The 22,436-nt window shown below is 38.4% G+C and overlaps 1 protein-coding gene across 1 annotated transcript in view; it reads left to right on the top strand.

The window, feature by feature from the left end:
* Positions 1-22,046, top strand: part of LOC107377647 (glutamate receptor ionotropic, kainate 2) — a 117,250-nt gene extending 95,204 nt beyond the window's left edge. Inside the window, 3 exon segments of the mRNA XM_015947400.3 lie at positions 2,922-3,147; positions 6,507-6,757; positions 15,592-22,046. Coding sequence (XP_015802886.2) covers positions 2,922-3,147; positions 6,507-6,757; positions 15,592-15,756 — 642 coding nt within the window. The 3' untranslated portion in view covers positions 15,757-22,046.
* The last annotated feature ends 390 nt before the right edge of the window (positions 22,047-22,436 follow it).

Genomic DNA, 22,436 nt, shown 5'->3' with positions numbered 1-22,436 from the left:
TGATTTTCCAGAAAAAACAAATGCGTTCCTTGTTGAATGAGATGTGTAGCCAATCAGAAAACAAGGTGACAGAGCTGCACAGCACCCTCCTCCTCCACCATGTTAGTTTATATAGAAGTCACGTTTTAGTTTGCAAAAACTCCCTTCTGAGCGGGGTATGTCTGTGAGTGAAAGCGGTTTGTGTGTAGTGTGTAGTTTTGCAAAGTTGCTGCATACCACACACACTGCGGAACCAAAACTGTCAAATCCGTGATTTTTTATTTATTTCTGTTTTTTTCACCACATATTCGGTCTTGAATGCTTTGAAAATTGGCCAACAATTTAAAATCTTGTTGTGTGAATCGGATTTTACGAATTTTACGAAAGTTTTTTGGTCAAAGTGGATCCAAATTAATATGCATACTTTATTTTAATAGCATTTACTAAGTAATTATTATTTTTCATATATTGACTGTAATATAAGACTGGACGATACAGAAAATGGTATATCAATAAAAGAAATTACATTGATCGATATCAATAATTATTGAAATACATTTTTACAATTTAGAAAATTTATTTTACATGCAGCCCTGGCCATTTTATTTTTAGTATAATTATTTTTTTCTCCGCCTCTTCTCGCTGAGACATCTTGCTGCCTCATGCTCTGTTTTGGTTTGAGAGGGGAGGGCCTGCTGACCTAGCGTGCCCGAGTCTGTAGTTTTATTGGTTAGGGGTAAGAAGTGAGTCTAGTATGCTTCTACCTGATAGGTTATAATGAAAAAAGGTTATAATGATGTTTTATTTTCATTTTAACCTTGGAAAATTTTGGAGATTCTGACATTAACGCAAGTATCATCCTTACTGTGCTTGAGAAGCATGATGCTATGCCCCCACTCTCCTTATCAAAGCATTCAAAGGCAGTAGTGACAGCAGATGTTCACCCCCCTGCATCCAGATTGTGGCCACTACTGGATCACAAATAGTTCAGATACTGAAGGAGAGTTTCAATTGTGCCAGAAAAATACCAAGAATCACTGGAAAGGAACAAGTTACAATGAAGGTACCTTTGTTAAAGTTACTTAGTGCATTATTAAGCAACTGTTAAATGAAGTAGTAAACAACTGCTTAACCATATTATGTAATGCATTACTAAGCAGAGACACACCCCCAGCCCTTTGCGCTAACCTTAAGGACACTTAATAGTTAACAATAACAGGAACGTTAATGTTTATTAATGCTTATTAATGCACTAAGCAACAATAACCAAGGGACCCTTATTGTAAAGTGTTACCGGTTCATTGATAGCTCTGAACATGTGTCTCAATCTTGATTAAATCATTTCTTCTACAGGATCTTTTACAATTTTATTTGATCAATTCTGCACAGCAGATTGTGACATTTAGTGGTTTCTTGCTACTTTTAGGACAGCAGTAACTTCACCGGTTAACAAAATCAGCGTTTTTTGTTGTTGGAAAAACGAAACTTTTGCAAACATTCTTGCTTCAGTTTGATGATTTCTGCATCATTTTAAGGGCATATTGTTGACTCCTCCTTCTTCTAGTCGTATTGCTTGCATATATTTACAGTGAAGATCTGAATTTCTCAGATAACAGAGGAAATTAAGACGTTGATGTTTTTGGTTAGAGCATAAACACTCAGGGACACTAAAAAAAAGGTTTTTTTAATTCTGCTATTCGACTACAGCATCAGTGGAGTATTGTTTTAGGATTTGTTGAAGCAGTGCATCTTGTGGCTTTGTAGCCTTGGTACAATATTTGTGAGTGATTTGCTGACAATAAATGAAAAGGAGAAAAAAATATGTGTGTTTTGAAATTTCATTGCATCTGAAATGGAGTTTTTGCTAATTTTGCATTAATAATAATAATAATAATAATAATAATAATAATAATAATAGATTTTATTTGTAATGCACTTTACATTTCAGTGAAATCTTAGAGTGCTACAGCAGAAAATCAGAACAATTGAAAGAAAAAATTAAAAACAACCAATAAAAACCAATAGAACTATGTATAAAACCATACAATGCTAAGGTTAACTCAAGGTAAAACAACATCAGTAGCAATAAGTTTGGAAAAGCCTGTGTAAATAAAAATGTCTTCAGTTGTTTTTTGAAACACTCAACACTCTAAGGTGCTCTCAGTGCTTCCAGGAGTGCTTCCACAGGCTTGGGGCTGTTGCATGGGCAGTTGCAGGAATTGAGAATTACTAGAGCAAATATTTATTCTGGTAAAGCAGATAGTGAGGAGCTCTTTAAGATAAATAGGAGCATTTCCATGGATACATTAATAGGTAAGGAGACATAGTTGTATTTAATTCTATAGGGGGTTGGTAACCAATGAAGAGACTTCAGTACAGGTGTGATGTGGTCATACTTGTGACCCCTTGTCCCAATCGTGCAGCACAGTTCTGAATGTGCTGAAGCCTCTGTAGGCATCCACTAGAGAGTCCAACGAGTGGAGCATTGCAGTAGTCTAAACTAGATGAAACAAAGGCATGGATCAACTTTTCAGCAGAAACGGGCAAAGTCTTGCTTTATTTTTAAGATGGAGAAATGAGACTTTAGAAAGGTGGCTGACATTTTTTTCAAGTGATAAATGTTGGTCCAGTTTGATCCCAAGATTTGTGATAAACAGAGAAAATGTTATGTTGCTACCTAACAGTGTTTTTGTAACAGAGTGAAATATAAATGCTTGCTGACATTCATGCATCACATGTAGGATTAATAATTTATTAAACACGATATTTATTAGGGTGGCCAATAAAAACTGACCTCATGAAGGTCCTTTAAGTATAACTTTTGGTTTTCCTGGCTTTTTTATACCTTACACATTTGTTGGACCGTGTAGGGAGGGTTTTACGAAAAACAAGCTGCACAATAAGCAGAGTTTGATCAAATGTTTTCTTTTGTTTGCCTGCAGAAGACAAAGATCTCCACCTATGATAAGATGTGGGAGTTCATGAACAGCAGGAGGCAGTCGGTGATGGTGAAGAGTGTGGAGGAGGGCATCGAGCGCGTTTTGACCTCTGACTATGCCTTCCTAATGGAGTCCACCACCATCGAGTTTGTCACCCAGCGAAACTGCAACCTCACACAGATTGGAGGCCTCATAGACTCCAAAGCTTATGGAGTGGGAACACCTATGGGTAAATGACCTGAAACACCACTCCCCCTTTTTGTGCATCTGTGTTTGGCTTGCTGTGTTTTGAGGGTATTAGGCGATAGATAAAGTTATATGGTGTGTATGACAGATATAGTCTGAGAAAGGTGCGGTTGATCAATCTTTATAGCAGGACTATGATCGTAACAGATCCAGAGTTGGGTGTAAAGCATTTGGCTAAATGAAAAGCAGTTTGCTGGCAAAAGTTGAATTTATGAAGGACATTAAAATGTGCTCTCGGTGCCTTTTTTCTTTCCTCTGTAACCATAACGATTGTTTTTCTCACACAGTAAAGGATCAACGTTGTTTTGTTTTTTGTTGCATTCCACTTTGAGGTCACGTAAGGCAGAAGTGTGAGTGCAAGACTGAACAACAGCGGTATCTTTAAAGTGAAGGCAGAATAATCCTTTTGACTTACTCCAAACAGTCGAAGTTGTTTCTGGTCATTAAATAACAACTAAAGAGCACTTCACAGAGAATAAGCAAGCACTTTCAACTGCTTTCAGCTGCCAATTCGACCCTGTTCGTGTCCAAACCACCGTTATCACCCTGGGATGACGCACAGAAACTAATTTTTACCCCCCAAAACATTGTGTTCCTCTAGCCCTTAAGCTAGGGTATGAAGCCGGAGCACTTCATGCACAAATAAAAGTACCAGAGAATGTGAGCGGACATGAATGACCATATGTTCATTCTATTTTATTTATGGAAGCCGCTTTGAGAATGTTGCTGTGGCCGTGCGCAGGACGCAGCTGCCTGGAGCGCACAAACATCCGGCGCTCTGCATCCTCTCCACTCAACAGAAGCACCTGTACGCTCAGATAAATAATGTAACGAAGGTTGAAACAGGGTATTTTTTCGGGCTCCCCTGGGTGTGTAAGTTGAGGACCCCCTGGCTCCCCTTAGCTCCCCCATAATTCAAACCCTGACTTTAGCAAAGCCCAACAACATAAGTCCGACTCCGTTCTGAACACAGCAGCTGGGAAACGTTCATATTTCAGAGAACAGAGCCACAGGGGTTAAAGTGGTCACGACAAGGCCACTGAGAACCCTTTTACCAGCTGTAATCGTGACGTTTATCATCAGGCCATCAAAATACAGAGGATTATTTCTGGCCACCTACATCTGGGCCCGGCTTGTGCTGATTAGTGTGGGGCAGTCATGAATCTGCAGGGATGCAGTCATCGCCCAGGCTATAAGAAAGCCGAGGTGAAGCGATGAAATATATTCCCGCTTTGCCCCATAAGTGCACAAGCAGTTACAGTGATGCCCTTGAAATGGACACAAGAACACATAACAGGGATGTTTTTTTTTTATTGTAGGTTCTGTGTAGGGTGAAATCTAAAATCACCCAAATTTAACATTAAGTTTAAGTTTAGTATTTAAATGCATAATAGCTACTAATTAAAAAGTCTAATCTCAAAGCTATTACTGCCCACTAACCCATTTCTGTTTCTAATTCTCCTTTTCATTGCTCAGCGGGCAAAGAACAGCCCTGCCGAGTGTTTCCTCAGTGATAGAAGAGGTCTTGAGATAGTTCATTACTTCATTAGTTCTGTTTTTATGACAGCAGTCACCGAGGAAGAATAGAAGTCCCCTTTTTTTTCTCATGCTCTCTGTTAATGACCTCCGCCGCTGTGTCGACCTTCCGCATCGAACTTCACGCTAAACCAAAGAGAGCCGTGCGTTATCTTAACCTTTTAGTTCTAAACGCCTTTCGCCCAAAACACAAATGCATCATCTGCAGCTATCGGCTCAAACTGTGATCCTATTAATACTTAGGCAAGACAGTGTAAGAATGATGGATGTCCTCTAGAGCTGAATATCTGTTAGCTTGTTGTAAATGCACAGTGTGTAGAGCGCAGTGCTTTTCCATTTGCCCAGATCCCTCTCCCCCATATCCTCCTCTCTAAGGACTCATCCTATTAGCATTTATCCAAGGCCCGCTTTGTTGGGCCATCATTAATCATCTGAAATATGAGGGGAACCAGAATCTAGGGACTCGGGATACTTGATAGATCTCTCATCTTTAAATGAAGTGGGCGAACTGCTCCTCACATGCAAAGTCCCATAAAGGAGTGTGTTTTGAGACTAGTGCGTGTTTAAATGTGGAATGCATGCAAGTGAGGGTGGATGTCTCAAGGTGCTGCAGACGCAGCACAAGCAAAAAATAAAAAAAAAGATGGACGATTTATGAAGAGAGAAGGAAAAGAGGGGGAGAAAAGAATACGCCAATAAAAAAGAAAAATCTGTGGCTCTGTGTTTAATTTTCTGTTTTGTAGTGCCATCCTCTTGTCAGTGTGAATGCACACAGACTTGAAGATGAAAGGATGATGGATGGTGATAGATACATGATAGATGAGACAGGGAAAGGATTAACAAAAGGAGATGACAGGCAAAACTGATTCAGACGGGCAAACAAAGCGATGATTCCCGCTGCTACCTGGGGTCGTGTCTATTTCACACACCCCCTGGTGTTTTGGCACAAAATGTTCCCCTGTTTAAAAAATATTTCTCTTTCAGTTGCCTTAAATAAAAAAAACTGACGTATTTGTTTCAAGTCACAGTTTGTAACCACCAGAGACAAGTGCCTGAAATGGAAATAGTACAAACATTCATTATGCATGAGTTTGTAATCACATAAATACACTAATTAGCTTTTGGAGCGGCGGAAACAGGAAGTGGTAATCTCTTTTAGCCTAGCCAAGGTAGGGTGTTTGCACTGCACACCCTGGCGACTGTGTGACGATTACCGCCGCTTTGGTCGCGCCATTGCACCCAAACGTCACTCATCCCTGAGCTCTCTCACTCTCTGTGGATTTAGTTCCGTTTTATTTGACTCAAAGTGGTTAAAAGTGAAATAAAGTAACGCAGTGATGGAGAAAGTGTCTCCAGTAGCCACGTATCATTCCAAATGCACCCATGTCATGTTCTCCTCTTTTTACTGGCGCTGTTCTGGTCGTATGAAAGCGCCTGCTGCAAGCAGCCCCTAATTCGTCAGAATCAACAGCAGCTCCACCACACAAAGCCAAATTACTGCTGCCAACTCCCCTCACATTATAATTCACACTCTGCAGAGATGAGGGAGAATTTTGGAGTCATTCTGTGAAAATACGGATTAGTGGGATTTGAAGGAGGACTTACAGAAAAAAAAAAAAGCTCCCTCTTTAAAGGAGCCAACAAGAACATGACAGGTTGTATGATCACAAGCCTTAAAGTGTTTCAGACTCCCACCAACACAACAAAAACCAAACCGGGCACAGTGAGGTTTGTTTTCATTCGAATCTGGTCATTACCCATGGTCCACAGACATGTTTTCTTGTTTTTTTTTTTTTTTATCCACAGGGTCTCCGTACAGAGACAAGATCACAATAGCCATCCTGCAGCTGCAAGAGGAAGGGAAACTGCACATGATGAAAGAGAAGTGGTGGCGAGGCAACGGCTGTCCCGAGGAGGAGAGCAAAGAGGCCAGTGCTCTGGGAGTCCAGAACATCGGCGGGATCTTCATCGTGCTGGCTGCTGGCCTGGTGCTGTCCGTGTTTGTGGCCGTGGGGGAGGTCCTGTACAAGTCAAAACAGAACGCTGAACTGGAAAAGGTAAAGGACTCCTTTGGTGAGGCATTATTAGATGGGCCAGGGTGACATCATCATCCTGGATAACTCATTAAATTTTTGACTAGCTACCAATAATGTGGTTATTTACAAGCTATTTCTGTTTATTTCGTGGTTTTGTTGTAAATTGTTGTTTAATTTAGATAAAATTAGCTTTGAAACAAAATAAGTGTACAACAAGGATGCTGCAAGCAATAGTAGAAACTGTAAAGGACAACTGTAGTTTTAAAGGCATAGAATGCAAATTTTTTCTTATTTTTAAATCATTTTCTTGAGCCAGTATGTGCTAAAATGACCCTTTACAGGGATAATCAAATCCGCTGCCCCCTGTGTCCAAAATATTGTACTTTCAACTTCAGAGTGGCGTGCTGCCTCCTGTGAACTTAGTAAAAAAATGGAGCTGGCATACCTGGTGCTGCAGTCTGCTTCCAGCACGTTTTAGACAATGAACACAGCTGATTTGTTTAATTTAGTTATGAACTGCTCCTGTAGACACTAATGAAGGTTGGGAGACATTTCAGCTGTTAGATTACGGTGTTAAAGAGACAAACACACAGCAAGGAGATACGCTTTGCTAATGGTCAGCTTGCTTCTCACACCAAACCCTCTGTCAGGAATCTTGGTGTGACCTTTGACCCAGCTCTCACCCTGGATTTTCATGTCAGTTCTCTTGTCTGAACTTGAGACAGTTCTCCACACCTTCATCTCCTCACGCTTAGACTACTGTAACTCTCTTTTCACGTGTCTGAGCAGAACCTTCCTGAACCATCTACAGGTGGTTCAGAACGCCTGTGCTCGGCTTCTGACCAAGTCCTCCAAACACACCCACATCACCCCGCTTCTCCTCCAGCTTCATTGGCTGCCAGTCAACTTCAGGGTTCATTTCAGGATCCTGGTTCTGGTCTATAGGGCCTTACATGGACAAGCACCATCTTACATTGGTGATCTTCTCAGTCCCTACAACCCCAGCAGGTCCCTGAGGTCCAGTGATCAAAGCCTACTGGTTGTGCAGCGCACCAGGCTAAAGACCAAAGGTGACAGATCCTTTGCTGCTGTGGCCCCCAGACTCTGGAACTCTCTCCCCCTGAGCCTGAGATCAGTGGACTCAGTGGTCTCCTTTAAACTCACCTGTTCAGGCTTTGGTGTGTCCTTCATCTCCACCCTCTCCTTATTCTGCTCTTATTCCGCCTTTCCCAGGATCCACTGATTTCCCTCTTTCCTATTCATTTTCTCTCTCCCTTTCCTAACATTTTTTTAAATCACAATTTTTAGTTTTTCTCTTTTTAAACATATGTTTAATTGTTTTTTTTTTTCAAATATTTTTTTATTTTTTCTGTTGTGTTTAACTCTGACTCATACTGGTAACGTTTTCTTTTGTTAAGTGGTTAATCTGCACCTGAAATACTGGAATCTGGAATAATTATCATATTCAGCCAAGCATTTCACCAATACCAGCTGATAGGGGAGAACTTCACTGCTGCAGCCAAATACACATCATGCATCAGTAGAACTTTTGCAAAAATCCAGCAAAAGTCCTGTTACCCAGAGGTGGTTCATGAAAAAAAACAACGGTGACTCGTGACTTTATGAACATAACGCTGTGATTTTTATCATTTTACTGCTTGTGAGATCCAATTGGAGATTAGGTTTTTTAGACCGGACCTAACTTTAACTTGAAGTTTGGGAATCTGTCAGTAAGCCACAGACAGGATGCAGTTTTAGATAGAATTGTTTGGAATGCATTGGTTTCAAGCATTTATGCAACAGGGAAATCCTTAATAATTACATGAAACGTCTGCAAGAAGTTTAATTTTTTCAGGTTTCAACTTAAAGGGATTCTTGGCAGTTTTGGCTTGGCCCTCCATCCTGGAGCTTATTAGTGAAAATCTTTTCGCTGTGCGTTTGTCCTTTAACACCATCTAATAACTGAAATGTCTCCTCAGCCTTCATTAGAGTATAAAGAAGTGATTAATCACTACATCAAACCAATCAGCTATGTTCATGATCTAAAAGATGCAGAAAATGTGCTGGAAGCAGACTGCAGCGCTGGAACGTCAGCTCCATTTAAGCCCAACAGGGAGCGGCCTCCACTCTGAAGTTGCAAGTGGAATATTCTGCCACGAACAGCGGCGGGGGTCTGAGCGACATTTCATTAACCCTGGGTCATTTCAACACTTACTGGCTCAGGAAAATTCATTCAAAGTATGGAAAATGTTGCATAGACAGAGCAGAAAAGGTAAAACACACTAAAGATAGGTTTTTGTTGGTAGAGTAGATCTTTGTTTCAGTGTACAACTCTTCCTCTGGTGCCATTCTTTCCGTTTGCTCATTAGTGGCACCTGCAGTCCTAGAGGACAACTACAACAGCGCAAGTTTAAAAAAAAATAAAACTAAGGAAACCCTCTGACCCTGTCGACTAATATTACAGAAGAGCAAAAACGTTATTATGTTTTGTTTGTTACATATCAAACTCACTTTGTTTTTGTTGCTGAAAGAGAATTAAACATCTGCTGCCCAGCAGGTTTTAGGTTTTTTTTTCTTTTCTTTTCTTTTTTTTTTTGATGCTCTAGGACTCTAACCTTTTGGCTAGACATGATCATTTCAATCCTTTGAGCAGAACAGGTAACACTGACGTTAATATGCAGCCCGTGTTTTTGTTGCGATAGCGCCCAGAGACCGTCTGCAAAGTGCAAAAATATTCAATAGCTTCACTCTTACTGATCCTAGTCTCACTAAATCAACAGGAATCACCAACTGGCTCATGCTAATTAAGATGCCATATTTATATTAAAAATAAACGTTCCGCTTAATTGTCAGCTAAACCATCTGGTGCTAAATTACCCCTATTGCCCCAAATGTATTAAAAATACAAAAAAGGCAAACATTCTTGTAGTTTTATTGGTATAGAGGGTTCATGCATAACAACTTTCAGCTGTTTGACAAGCTCATCCAGCCGTTCGTTTTCCGTTTTTTTATATTTCACTCTTTACAAAGTACCTTTTAGTTAGTTATGCATAAATCACATTTCTTCTTCAATGACATCAGAATCTGCTTTGCTCTCAGTAAAGCTCCTCCATCTCTGGAAAAGTGACCATCTGAATGCAATTATTACTGCATGTGGAAATGTCTTTTAATCTGCATACAGAGCACCCTTTTTGCAGCATTACTTCCCCTCTGGCTGTGTTTCTGGAAACAGACTAAATATACTTCAGTCTTTTATCTGCGCTCTAATTTAGCACACTCACACGAGTGCACATGATCCATCGCACAGAATGGAGTATTTATTTTAGTGCACCATAATATGTGCAATTGTATTTCAACATAATTGTTAAATTCCCTCGATGGTGTGCTTTAATTATTTACTTGTGGAGAATTAGCATAGCGCAGCAGCGTGTTACTATATTGCCATTGTAATTATTTTAAGCTTCTTCTACAGACTGCATATATTTCAGAACACATCTTAGCTATCATTAATCAAGAGCTGCAGGACTGGGTCACAATATTCAGATGATTTGCAAATGCCATGATTTCTAGGCTTCCAAGGTGTTGGTAATTTGCATACGGACAACAAACCTCTCCTTCTCCCTCCTTGCCAACCTCCTCTACTCTCTCCTCTATCACCACCATTTTTAACCTCCTTTTTGTTTTTCTTACCATTTATTCTATCGTTCTTCTTGCATTTCTCTACTTCATCAATCCACTTTTTAAATAATAAAAAGGTCTCATTTGTATGCTAGACAAATATAAGTTTAAAAAAAGGGAGGAAAAACAAAACTACCTGGCGCCCGAGCCATCTGCAGATACCAATCTCACACACCCACACACAAACAAAAAATAATAGCCTCGTATCTGAATGCGCTTGCTTTTCTTTTACATCTTCTCCCCTCCCACACCCTTTGAATTTGAATTGTGTTTTGCATAATCGGGACAGGGATGGATTGGAATTGGATTTGGTGAAGTTGGTGCAAAGGCATGTTGACATTTTACAGGATTTTACAGCACATACATAATTCAGAGACAAACAGAAGCTCATACGTTACATAACGCTGGGATGTTTTAAATGGGTTACCAATATTTTTGGATTTAATCTTCTTAAGTGGATATGTTGTCCTCGAGGTACCATCATTACATTCTCTAACATGTTTCTCTCTGGATTTGGTTCTTGGCACGGAGCAAAAGGCTGTGAAACAATATTTAGACTTTTGTGCCACGGAGAAACCGACAGCAAGGAATCTGGAACAGAGAGCAGTTTTTGCAAGTTTATAAATCAAAACAAAAAGGTTTGCTTTACTTGGTAAATTTTAATCTGTCATTTAATATTTTACTCGTATTTTCTGAAAGGTGGTTTTGTTGTGAAAGTACAGCTCAAATTCTTTTGATCTTTTTAAATGTCAGTGATAATCCCCTTCAGCTGTCCAACCATTTATTAAATCTGGCACTAGTGATGAAGATTTTAGTAACCTTTACATCATCAGTTTGTGTAAATTGACCAGAGAAGTCAAACTCACATTTCAAAGGTTCAGATCTAGTTTCAAAGATCTTATACAAATACTGATAAATGTGATACAAAGAAGGATAAATGTTGCACAAATAGTGACAAATGTGATACAAATAGTGATAAATGTATAAATAGTGATAAATGTACAAATATGGATACAGTTTGATACAGGGATAAATGTTTATACAAATGGTGATAAATGTGATACAAATAGTGATAAATGTTTAACAAAATTGTGATAAATGTTTTACAAAATAGTGATAAATGTGATACGAATAGTGATAAATGTACAAATATGGATACATTTTAATACAAATAGGTATAAATGTTTATACAAATGGTGATAAATGTGATACAAATAGTGATAAATGTTTATACAAATAGTGATAAATGTGGTATAAAAATGGTAAATGTTGTACAAAATAGTGATAAATGTACAAATAGTGGTAAATGTACAAGAACTGGATACATTTTTATACAAATAGTGATAAATGTACAAATATGTATACATTTTGATACAAATTGTGATAAATGTGATAGAAATAGTGATACAAATAGGGATAAATATTTCTACAAATAGTGATAAATGTGATTTAAATAATGGTAAATGTTGTACAAAATAGTGACAAGTGTGATACAAATAGTGATAAATGTATAAATAGTGATAAATGTACATATGTGGATACATTTTGATACAAATAGGGATAAATAATTATACAAATGGTGATAAATGTAATACAGATTGTGATAACCGTACAAATAGTGATACATGTGCACATATGGATACATTTTGATACAAATAGGTATAAATGTTTATACAAATGGTGATAAATGTGATACAAATAGTGATAAATGTGATAGAAATGGTGATAAATGTTTATACAAATAGTGATGCATGTGATACAAATAGTGATAAATGTAATAGAAATAGTGATACAAATAGGGATAAATGTTTATACAAATAGTGATAAATGTGATACAAATAATGGTAAATGTTGTACAAAATAGTGACAAATGTGATACAAATAGTGATAAATGTATAAACAGTGATAAATGTACAAATATGGATACATTCTGATACAAATAGAGATAAGTAATTATACAAATGGTGATAAATGTAATACAAATAGTGATACATGTGCACATGTGAATACATTTTGATACAAATAGGGATAAATGTTTATACAAATGGTGATAAATGTGATGCAAATAGTGATACATTTATACAAATAGTAATAAATGTGATACAAATAGTTATAAATGTGATGCAAATCGTGATAAATGTGATACAAATAGTGATAAATGTACACATATGGATACATTTTGATACAAATAGGGATAAATGTTATACAAATAGTGATAAATGTGATACAAATAGGGACAAATGTTTATTTATACAATTAGTGATAAATGTGATACAAATAGTGATACATGTGATAAAAATAGTGATAAATGTTGTACAAATAGTGATAAATGTACAAATAGTGATAAATGTTAATATAAATAGTGATTAATGTACAAATATGGATGCATTTTGATACAATGTTAAATGTTGACACAAACAGTAATAAATGTGATACAAAAAGTGATAAATGTTGATACAAATAGTGATTAATGTGATACAAATAATGATAAATATTAATATAAATAGTGATACATGTGATAGAAACAGTGATAAATGTTGCACAAATAGTGATAAATGTTGTACAAATAGTGATACATGTGATAAAAATAGTGATAAATGTTGTACAAATAGTGATAAATGTTGTACAAATAGTGATAAATGTACAAATAGTGATAAATGTTGTACAAATAGTGATAAATGTTGTACAAATAGTGATAAATGTACAAATAGTGATAAATGTTGTACAAATAGTGATAAATGTTGTACAAATAGTGATAAATCTACAAATAGTGATAAATGTTGTACAAATAGCGATAAATGTACAAATAGTGATAAATGTGATACAAATAGTGATAAATGTGATACAAATAGTGATGAATGTACAAATATGGATGCATTTTGATACAATGTTAAATGTTGAAACAAACAGTAATAAATGCGATACAAAAGTGATAAATGTTTATTCAAATAGTGATTAATGTGATACAAATAATGATAAATGCTAATATAAATGGTGATACATGTGATACATATAGTGATACATGTGACAAAGATAGTGATAAATGTTGTACAAGTAGTGATAAATGTTATACAAATAGTGATAAATGTTATACAGAGTGATAAATGTCCAAATATTGATAAATGTGATACAAATAGTGATAAATGCGATACAAATAGTGATAAATGTACAAATAGTGATAAATACGATACAAATAGTGATAAATGTACAAATAGTGATAAATGTGATACAAATAGTGATAAATGTACAAATAGTGATAAATGCGATACAAATAGTGATAAATGTACAAATAGTGATACATGTGATACAAATAGTTATAAATGTACAAATAGTAAGAAATGCGATACAAATAGTGATAAATGTACAAATAGTGATAAATGTGATTCAAATAGTGATAAATGTACAAATAGTGATAAATGTGATACAAATAGTGATAAATGTTGTAGAAATAGGGATAAATGTACTGCTGTTCCCCCTTTCTACCACTAGATGCTGTTCCTACGCATGCTCAGAGCTGTTTTTTTACAACATGTTCACGTACAAGTACAAATTGGTAAATATCACACAATGAGTAAATTCATGCCTACGCACGAAATACGCACAGATCTGTGCGTAAGTATGGTTGATAAATGAGGCCCCTGATTCCTACCTTCTTATAAAGTAGTGGTAGCTACTCACTCCTGGTCCTGAAGAGACGGTCGGTATCCAGCATGTTTTCCTTGTACTCCAACACACCTAATTCAGTGGTTGAGTCACCAAGCCTGCTAATGACCTGCTGACTGAAATCAGGTGAGTTGAAACAGAGTACAAACTAAAACATGCTGGATAGAGGCTCTCCGGGACCAGGAGTGAGTACCGCTGTTGTAAAACAACACTAAAGAGTTTTTAACACTTAAGTTTTTGCTTTCAAATAGGTTTCAGTGGTTCTTCAGGCAGCTTCTTCACATGGGACTGCACTCTGCTGCCCTCTGCTCACCAGAAGCCAGTTCCAGAACTTTGGTAGTTTGTGTAGGAACAACAAGGAGGGAGTGTTCTGTGCTGGAAGCTCATATAGAGGCTAGCAGTTATCTTTTTCCATTTGCTGACTGTCAATAAAAGGAAGAAGTTTGCTTGTTTGATTGGCATAATGGTGGATTCTGGAAGTAAAAGGAAGAGAGTAATGTGTTTGGAGGTGAAGCAAAGAGCTAAATCTGGAGGGAACATCAGTAAAGCCTACCCTCGTTGGAGGCTGTGACTGCGTTGGTTACGACACTTGTAATTTCACTTTCCAGTAGGGGGAAAGCAACACGCTTGAGAAAAAATATCTGAGATGTATTTTTACATATGAATATTTCCTGTTCATTTACATGATGGGGGCGGGGCTTAAAATGACTAGTGGAACCAGCCACCAGGGTGTTTCCACCGCCTGTGTTCTTGTTCCAGGAGTCTCCAACCTGTGACTCTACAGCTCTTCAAAGAGGTTCAAATTTTGCTATTTTCTCCTCTGATTGGCAAAATGTGCAAGGATTTTCTTCAGCAGAATGCTAATATTAACAGTTTGTTGCATCATACCGATACTTTCTGATGTCATATGCTGGCAGGATTCTGTTTGACCTGTCAGACTTTGAGGTTTGTTGTAAATTAAAAAAAAATCATAATAACTCAGATATTTTGTTTTTGGCATCATGAGATAAACTTGTGAAAAGAATAATTTTAAATCACTGGATTTCACAATTTTCTCTCGTTTTTTGACTGAATAAATATTAACATTTTACACATGAACTTCATTGTTGATGTATTTCTATTAATGGGTAAAATTTTCAATGAACAAATACATTTTTATTGATAAGTTTTTAACTACGTTTTAAAAAGTTATATTTTATAGTGTAGCAGGGGTGTTGTTATTATTTTCAGGTACTGGGGGCCAAAACCTTAAATCTTATGGTGTCGTTTTTTCATTTAATGCTTTCACTTTTGTGGTCTTCTTCTCTCAAATCTTGAAAGTCATCTTCAGTATTTTCTTTTTTTATTTTTTATTAAGTTCTAAAAATTGTTTAACCACATATTTTTCTCTGTCGGTTCTCATTATTCGTCTCATCAACATGTTCTCTCTTCACGCTCAGGAGAAATGTGACAAACATGACGTGTAAAAGAAGCCACCTGTTATACCTTCTCTCCCTCTCTGCTTTCCTCTGCAGCGATCGTTCTGCAGCGCCATGATGGATGAGCTGCGCGTGTCTCTAAAGTGCCAACGCCGTCTCAAACAAAAGCCTCAGCCGCCCGCCATTGTCAAGACAGAAGAGGTCATTAACATGCACACGTTCAATGACAGGAGACTCCCAGGAAAGGAAACCATGGCATGAACGCTGACAACACCCCGAGCGGACCCCCTCAATAAAAACTACGGAGGGAGAAGACAGGGGTCACATTAGTGCTGACTTGACTACAGACTGAGGTTAGCAGACACAACAGGACTCCTTTTGAACCCACTTGCTTATGTAGACAGATGTTTCCTGTGGAAATGCAGATACCTGAGCAGTGTCACCTCACTGTGACATTTACTTTTGAGGGAGCTGGAAGCTGCGGACTCGCCGCGGTCGGGTCGGAAAAATGACGGAAGCAGATCCAAGCAGGTTTGCAGCTAAAAAGAATAAAGTGAAAATAAATAAATAAAAACATTTATCTGGTCCACACCAGAAGTGGATTTAAACACATGTAAACACACGCACACACACACACACACACACACACACACACACACACACACACACACACCTACACACCCTATTTTACACGCTTAACTCTTGTGATTAAGGGGAAAATCTGTTTGGACCGTAAAACCAGTTGTAGTTTTTCTGTTGATGTCGACGCCCCGCCCCCCTCGTCTTACCTCCATGTGTGTGACCCTGACCCCACCAGCCCCTCCCTTCAGTGACTTGAGTTTATCGCCAATAATTTATACAAACACTAATCTCACGCACACCTGAAACAGTAGTCAGTGCCATATGGTTTATTATAAGCTGATGTAGAAAAGTGATATTTAGTTTGCAATCATCTACGCTGACCTTGTCAAATACGTATCATTTTCTTCTGTAATGCCTCTCTTGTGCCAAAGTTCTGCCATTTGTAAAGAACTTTCTACATGCCGATTATGTTCAACGCCTCTGCAAGAAATGTAAACTACCAGAGTTCTGAGTCCCGCCCATCTCCACTCAAAGTCTACAGTTTTCAATCTGTATGAGTTGTTTAAAAGGCCAGATTTCTACAAATATGTTTTTTTGTACAAGAACAAGAGGTTTTGTAGTACTTTGTATCATGGTAGCCCCTCCTGTGGACAGAACATGTAGCAGATACTAACTCAGCCCTCGAATTCTGTCAACAAGCTTCAGGCTCTGCTGTGTAGAGTTCATCTCTTTCATCAATCAAAGATTGATTATTGTCTGCCTGTCTCCAGGGACCAGCGGTACACACTGTTTGGGGACAATGTAGTAGATTTTGGTGGGTGAGCGCAATAGAATTGTAAATGAAGCGATGCTCAAAGGAAGCAAGGCGGTGACTCAATCTGGAGAGCTGTTGTCCTGTCAGCAGAGTCTTGCAGAATGCGAGCGCGGGTAACTAACAGTAGCTTTGATGAATCACCATCAAAGAAATGGTAAATCATGCAAATGTTGCTTGTGTGGAATATAAACATAACTGTAGTTTTGTAGCCGTGTTGTACTACAATGAGATTCCTTTTTTTTTTTTTACCTTGAAAAGTCCTTAAAGTCTTATTTTCTAAACTTGGGGAAATAATTGCAGTGCAGACCAACACACAGGCAGATTTCAGAGTTTAAATGTTAAAAAGAAATATTGAAATTAATGTTATTTATGTAATTCTAACAAATAACAAACTGACAAAGTGGACAGTTGCATCTGAAAAATGTCTTTCATTATTTCTTTTAAAGGGACCATATCATGGAAAATCCACTTTTGGGAATTTTTACCATGTGATACTGTTATTTTGTCATGAAAAAAAAAGAATAAAATTTGGCTGCATTCTTGCATTTTCCTGTTTCAGTGGCACATTTTGAGTTTTCCTTTGAAAATCCTGTAAAGGCTTAAAGAGCAAGTCACCCCCAAATCAACTTTTTTTTTTTTGCAGACAAACAAACTATATAAATGAGTATTTAATCCCGCGGTGGACATGTGTAGTCAATAATTTGGCACTTTAGTGCTCTTAGTTAAAATTTAAATATTCTGCCTAAAACTGTCAATGTTGCGTCCTCTTCAGGTAAAAACTCTGCACTGCGTTTTAATTTAAATCTGCCGCCGCTATTGGCTAAGAGGTACACTATGATGTTAGCTGGTACATTATGATGTCACAATGTCATTGTGAACCTATGCGTGTGTTTTTGTTAGCGGCTCCGCCCCTTTGGTCTGCCAGTTAACAGCATTTGTTGCATTTATCAAACAGGAAGTAGGAGTGGAGCTAGACTGTGGTAGGTGGTGACTTGCTGCTGTTCCTCTCCCAGAAGCTAGTCTCTGGTCTGAAACCTGTCTCCCCTGGCCAGCACAGAACATGTGGTTTAGGCGGCTGGTGTCATGGTAGTCCAGCAGTTAGAGTGCTAGGCTAAATGCCTTTAACACTGGACTGCCACAATCAATACAGCAACTGACTCGCCTAAGGATACTGTTGTAGGCATGTTTTGTCGGAGCGGGCATGGGCAGAGTTTCACAAAAAAAAAAGCATTTCAGGCTGTTGAAGATAACTTGTATTTAAAGAGCATGTCAACCCCAAATCAACTTTTTTTCTGATAAAATATATAAATGCGTGTTAGATATTTTATCCAAAAGAACACACAACAGAGAAGATTGGTAGGTTTGATGCGCTGCAGCGGAGAGCGTGATCAGAACATCACTTCCCAACTCTGCAGTCCGCTCCCACCACAGCACTTTTATTTAGAGAGACAAACGGAAGATAAAGACCTATTCATCATGTCCTACGCTAACCAATAGCAACGTTGCTTCTGAGCTAAAGCTAACCAATAACAGTGTTGCTTCTACCTAAGGCGGGACCTTCCAAAAAGGAAGTCTCAAGTTACATGGGTGACTGCTAGAACCTAACATCCCCCACTGAGGCAGAGCAAACGTGATCTCTCAGAAGACATTTCAGGGCCTAAACCCTTAAAAGAACATTTAAGATAAGTGAAATATGAAAAAAAAAAACTAACAATGCACATCTAATCGTGCTGCAGACACGTGTAGTCAATAGTTTTGCACTTTAGTGAATTTTAGTAAAATTTTTCTGCCTAAAACTGTCAGTGCTGTGCTGTTGTCAGGTAAAAATGTTGCACTGCATTTGAATTTAAATCTGCCATCGCTATTGGCTAAGAGGTACCATAGAACGTTAGCTGGTACCAAATGATGTCACAATGTCGTTGTGAGCCTGTGTGTGTGTATTTGTTAGCAGCTCCGCCCTCTCTGTCTGCTAGACAACAGCATTTGTTGCATTTTTTCAAACAGGAAGTGGGAGAGGAGTAAAAATCTGGTAGGGGGTGACTTGCTCTTTAAGATAAATGACATCTCAATAGTGCCAACGGTAATATTTTATCATCTACGGTGCCTACCTTTGCTCTCAAAGATTAAAAATAGCATGATATGGAACCTTTGAAGTCAACCAAAAGATAGAACTTATTTTGGAGTTCTCTGGATAAATGAGACACTTTCATGAATGAGACAAACCTAATTTGGCATCTTTGCATAACTTTGTATGAAAGTATGTATGCATAAATCCTCTTTCTTGTTGCTGTGTGTTTGCAGCGTTCACCAACATCTTCTTGTTCCATTTCTTCCATGAGCTTTTTTCAGTATCTTCTTGGCTACCATCCACCATGGCTCAAAGGTCTTTTTTTCTTTATGCAAGTTCTCTCAGGCGTATTTCAATCGGATGACTTGTCTTTGGTTCTCCGTCTCTAGTAAATTCCCATCTAAAAACCAACACTGTAGATTGAAAAATCAATTAAAATATTTTGGTAATCACGTCCATGTTTGTAGAGGGAAAAAATTTTGGGTTTTTTTTTCTGGGTACAAATAATGTCATTTGACTCTCATATCATTAACTACATGTTGGTGCTGTTATGTTGCTACGTATTCTCTTTAAAAACACCCTAAAAGCTCAGCTTTTGTTGCTTCAATTAAGATTGGAAATGCAGAGCTTTTCTAGAAAAAATACTTACATGCTTGCACTTCTTGGTTCTTTTAAATCACTGAAAATAGGAGTTGTTAATTACCTTGTTTTGCTAATGTTTTGGCTAATTACTATAGCTGACATACATTTCACTGATAAGTCAGCATCTCGTTTGACCCCGAGGCTGGTCGCACTGGAGTTGAGGTTCATGGAGGGGAGAGAAACTGAATCAGATGCTTGTAGGCCACTATCTTTTGGATTAGAGAGAATAGCCTCAGTCTTGTCATCATTAAGCGTTGTCATTTGACTGTAAAGCATTTGTAATAACAGGTTACAAAGTTAAGTAAAAGTTGTTTCATAAGCTATCATCCATCCATCCAGGGGCAGCAGTCTAAGTGGAGAGGACCAGACTTCCCTCTCCCCAGCCACTTGGGTGAGCTCTTCTGGGGCAATCCCAAGGCGTTCCCTGGCCAGCTTAGAGACATAGTCCCTCCAGCGTGTCCTTGGTCTTCCTTTAGGCCTCCTCCAGGGAGTCATCCAGGAGGCGTCCTAATCAGATGCCCAAGCCACCTCAACTGACTCCTCTCATTTTGGAGAAGCAGTGGGTCTACTCTGAGCCCCTCCCGGATGACCGAGCTTCCCACCCTATAAGCTATCATCTTGTCTTTATTATTAGATTGCACATAACTGATCACACTTCAAACTAGAAGCTAATGATGGGTACATTAGAGCATTCTGGTGCAATAAGCTATACTTTTATGCATGACACAATTAGTCGACTAATCGTTAACAAAACTGGCGATTAGTCGACCCCTACAAATAGCAGAAGAAGAAAAAAATAAAAAAGCACCCACCTAGCACCGTCCAGGTCAAGGAGTAGAAGTGTGTTTTTAGATGGCTCTTAAACTGCTGAGGGAAGGAGCCTGTTTCACACCGGCCGGTTGGTCACTCCAGAGCCTCAGTACCAGAACCGAGGAAGTACGACTCTCTCGCGATTTCAATCTAAGCCTAGACACTTCCAGCAGCTGACTGAAGGGGGCGCTGTGATTATGGCTGGAAGCAGAACGGCGCTCAATTCAAAATGTACAGGCTCTACTGGACGGGAGCGGGCTTGGTAAAAAAATGTTTTTGATGTGTTGCCTACATTATATCACAGTTCAGGGTACGACCATCTGTTTTACGGATTTCTCAAAAGATCATAGCTAATGCCTGAAAGCGGGAAAACTCCAGATTGCTGCTTAAATGACATTTCTCTCGACAGCTAGTGGTGTGTTTGGTCAAATATGGACCGACATTTTCACAAATGGAAATAAAATATGTGGAGTAGTTTTGTGTATTCATTATATTTTATAGATTTTAAATCTGAGAGAGATGAGGTTTGAAAAGTTGCAGCATTTCTTCATTTATTATGATATTTTTTCTGTCCTTCATAGTGTGCAAAGTGTTTATTGAAAAGAGACACTGAAGGCAAATCCTGAATCCCCAAATTATAGGAATTTTTTTGCCTGTTTTTCTTTTTTACCATCCTGAGATTAGCATCACCCCTTTTACTTCCCAGGAACACCACACATAATTGTTGGGTCATTTTAATATCACTGCTGTCATTATAAATATGAGGAACATGGATACAGTCTAGAAAGGGGCATCATTAAATAACTTATTTATACAAACCTATTCTGAAGAGCTGTGTCATAAGTATTTATATATTGTACACATTTGTCACATACTGGGAAAAATGTCAGTTTGTTATTTGCATCAGAAATAATAATTTTAGCAATCACACAGTTTGAAAATGGTCACTTTTAGGACTCTAATAAACAAATGAGATGAGTACATAAATGACCTCAGAGGCACCTTAACGATGAGCAGTAAATGAATGTATGAAACGGTGCAGATGCAGTAAATCTAAGTTAATTAAGAGGTGCTTGTATTGTTGAATAGTAAAAAATGTCACACCTTAGCTCCAAAAACGCGGGGATGTGCTTCGCTCATCTCGCCTCGAGTGGGCTTGATCATCTTGAGGGCATGATGTTGATGACAACATGTGGGCTGAGCAAATCATTTATCCGCTAATTGTCTCCAGATGTGCATTCTCCTCATCGTGTAACACAATCACATCCGGTCCCACAACTCTTCCTGTCTGTTAACGCTGTTCCATGCTGTGAAATGACAAGCGTACCTGGTAGGTTGCTGCTCCCTCTGCCCCCAGTCCCGACCCCGTTTATTCATTTAATTCGGGGAGGGTAGGGGGGGCAGGGGGGGCTCAGAAGGCTAAAACACCACCACACACGGGCCAGCTCTGGGGTCGTACGCCGGGGGTCTACCACCTCTGCTTGTCATTTTCCATCAAGCCAAACTCAGCGTTGTAATTTGAAACATTCATCAAATGAATCCAAAGGTTCTGCTGTTGAAAACAACTGTATGCTCATGGAGTCTGACATTGATGCAAGGTTTTAAAAAAACTGTCATTAAAATGTCTAAATTGTTGATTTGCCTCATGTTTTTTGTACCTTTTATGTCCAAACACAAGTGCAAAAACATTTCCAGGTTAAGTGTGGAACACTGAAAAGCATTTTTTAATCATTTTTTTCATGTTATAACTTGTAACTCTGAGTTTTTCATGGAGGCTGAACATGAAAATAGGCTTCTACACCTTTCTCCTGCATCAGCTTCTGATAGAAAACAGACGATGAAACTCTAGGATTAGAAAATCCTGACAGATCTACGTCACACTGTCACTTAACATTCATGGACTCACTCATCTTGTCTCGTGACGGGGAAGGCTGCTGTTGGTTTAGCGTCCAAGAAACAGCAGAGAACGTCTCGGCTAGTAGAAGCTAACAGTTAGCATTAGCAACTTCACCACACAGTAGAAGC

The sequence above is a fragment of the Nothobranchius furzeri genome, chromosome 2 (assembly GCF_043380555.1).
Source record: "Nothobranchius furzeri strain GRZ-AD chromosome 2, NfurGRZ-RIMD1, whole genome shotgun sequence".
Classification (NCBI taxonomy): domain Eukaryota; kingdom Metazoa; phylum Chordata; class Actinopteri; order Cyprinodontiformes; family Nothobranchiidae; genus Nothobranchius; species Nothobranchius furzeri.
Note: the sequence above shows the minus strand (reverse complement) of the source record. Positions and strands in the feature narration are given on the sequence as shown.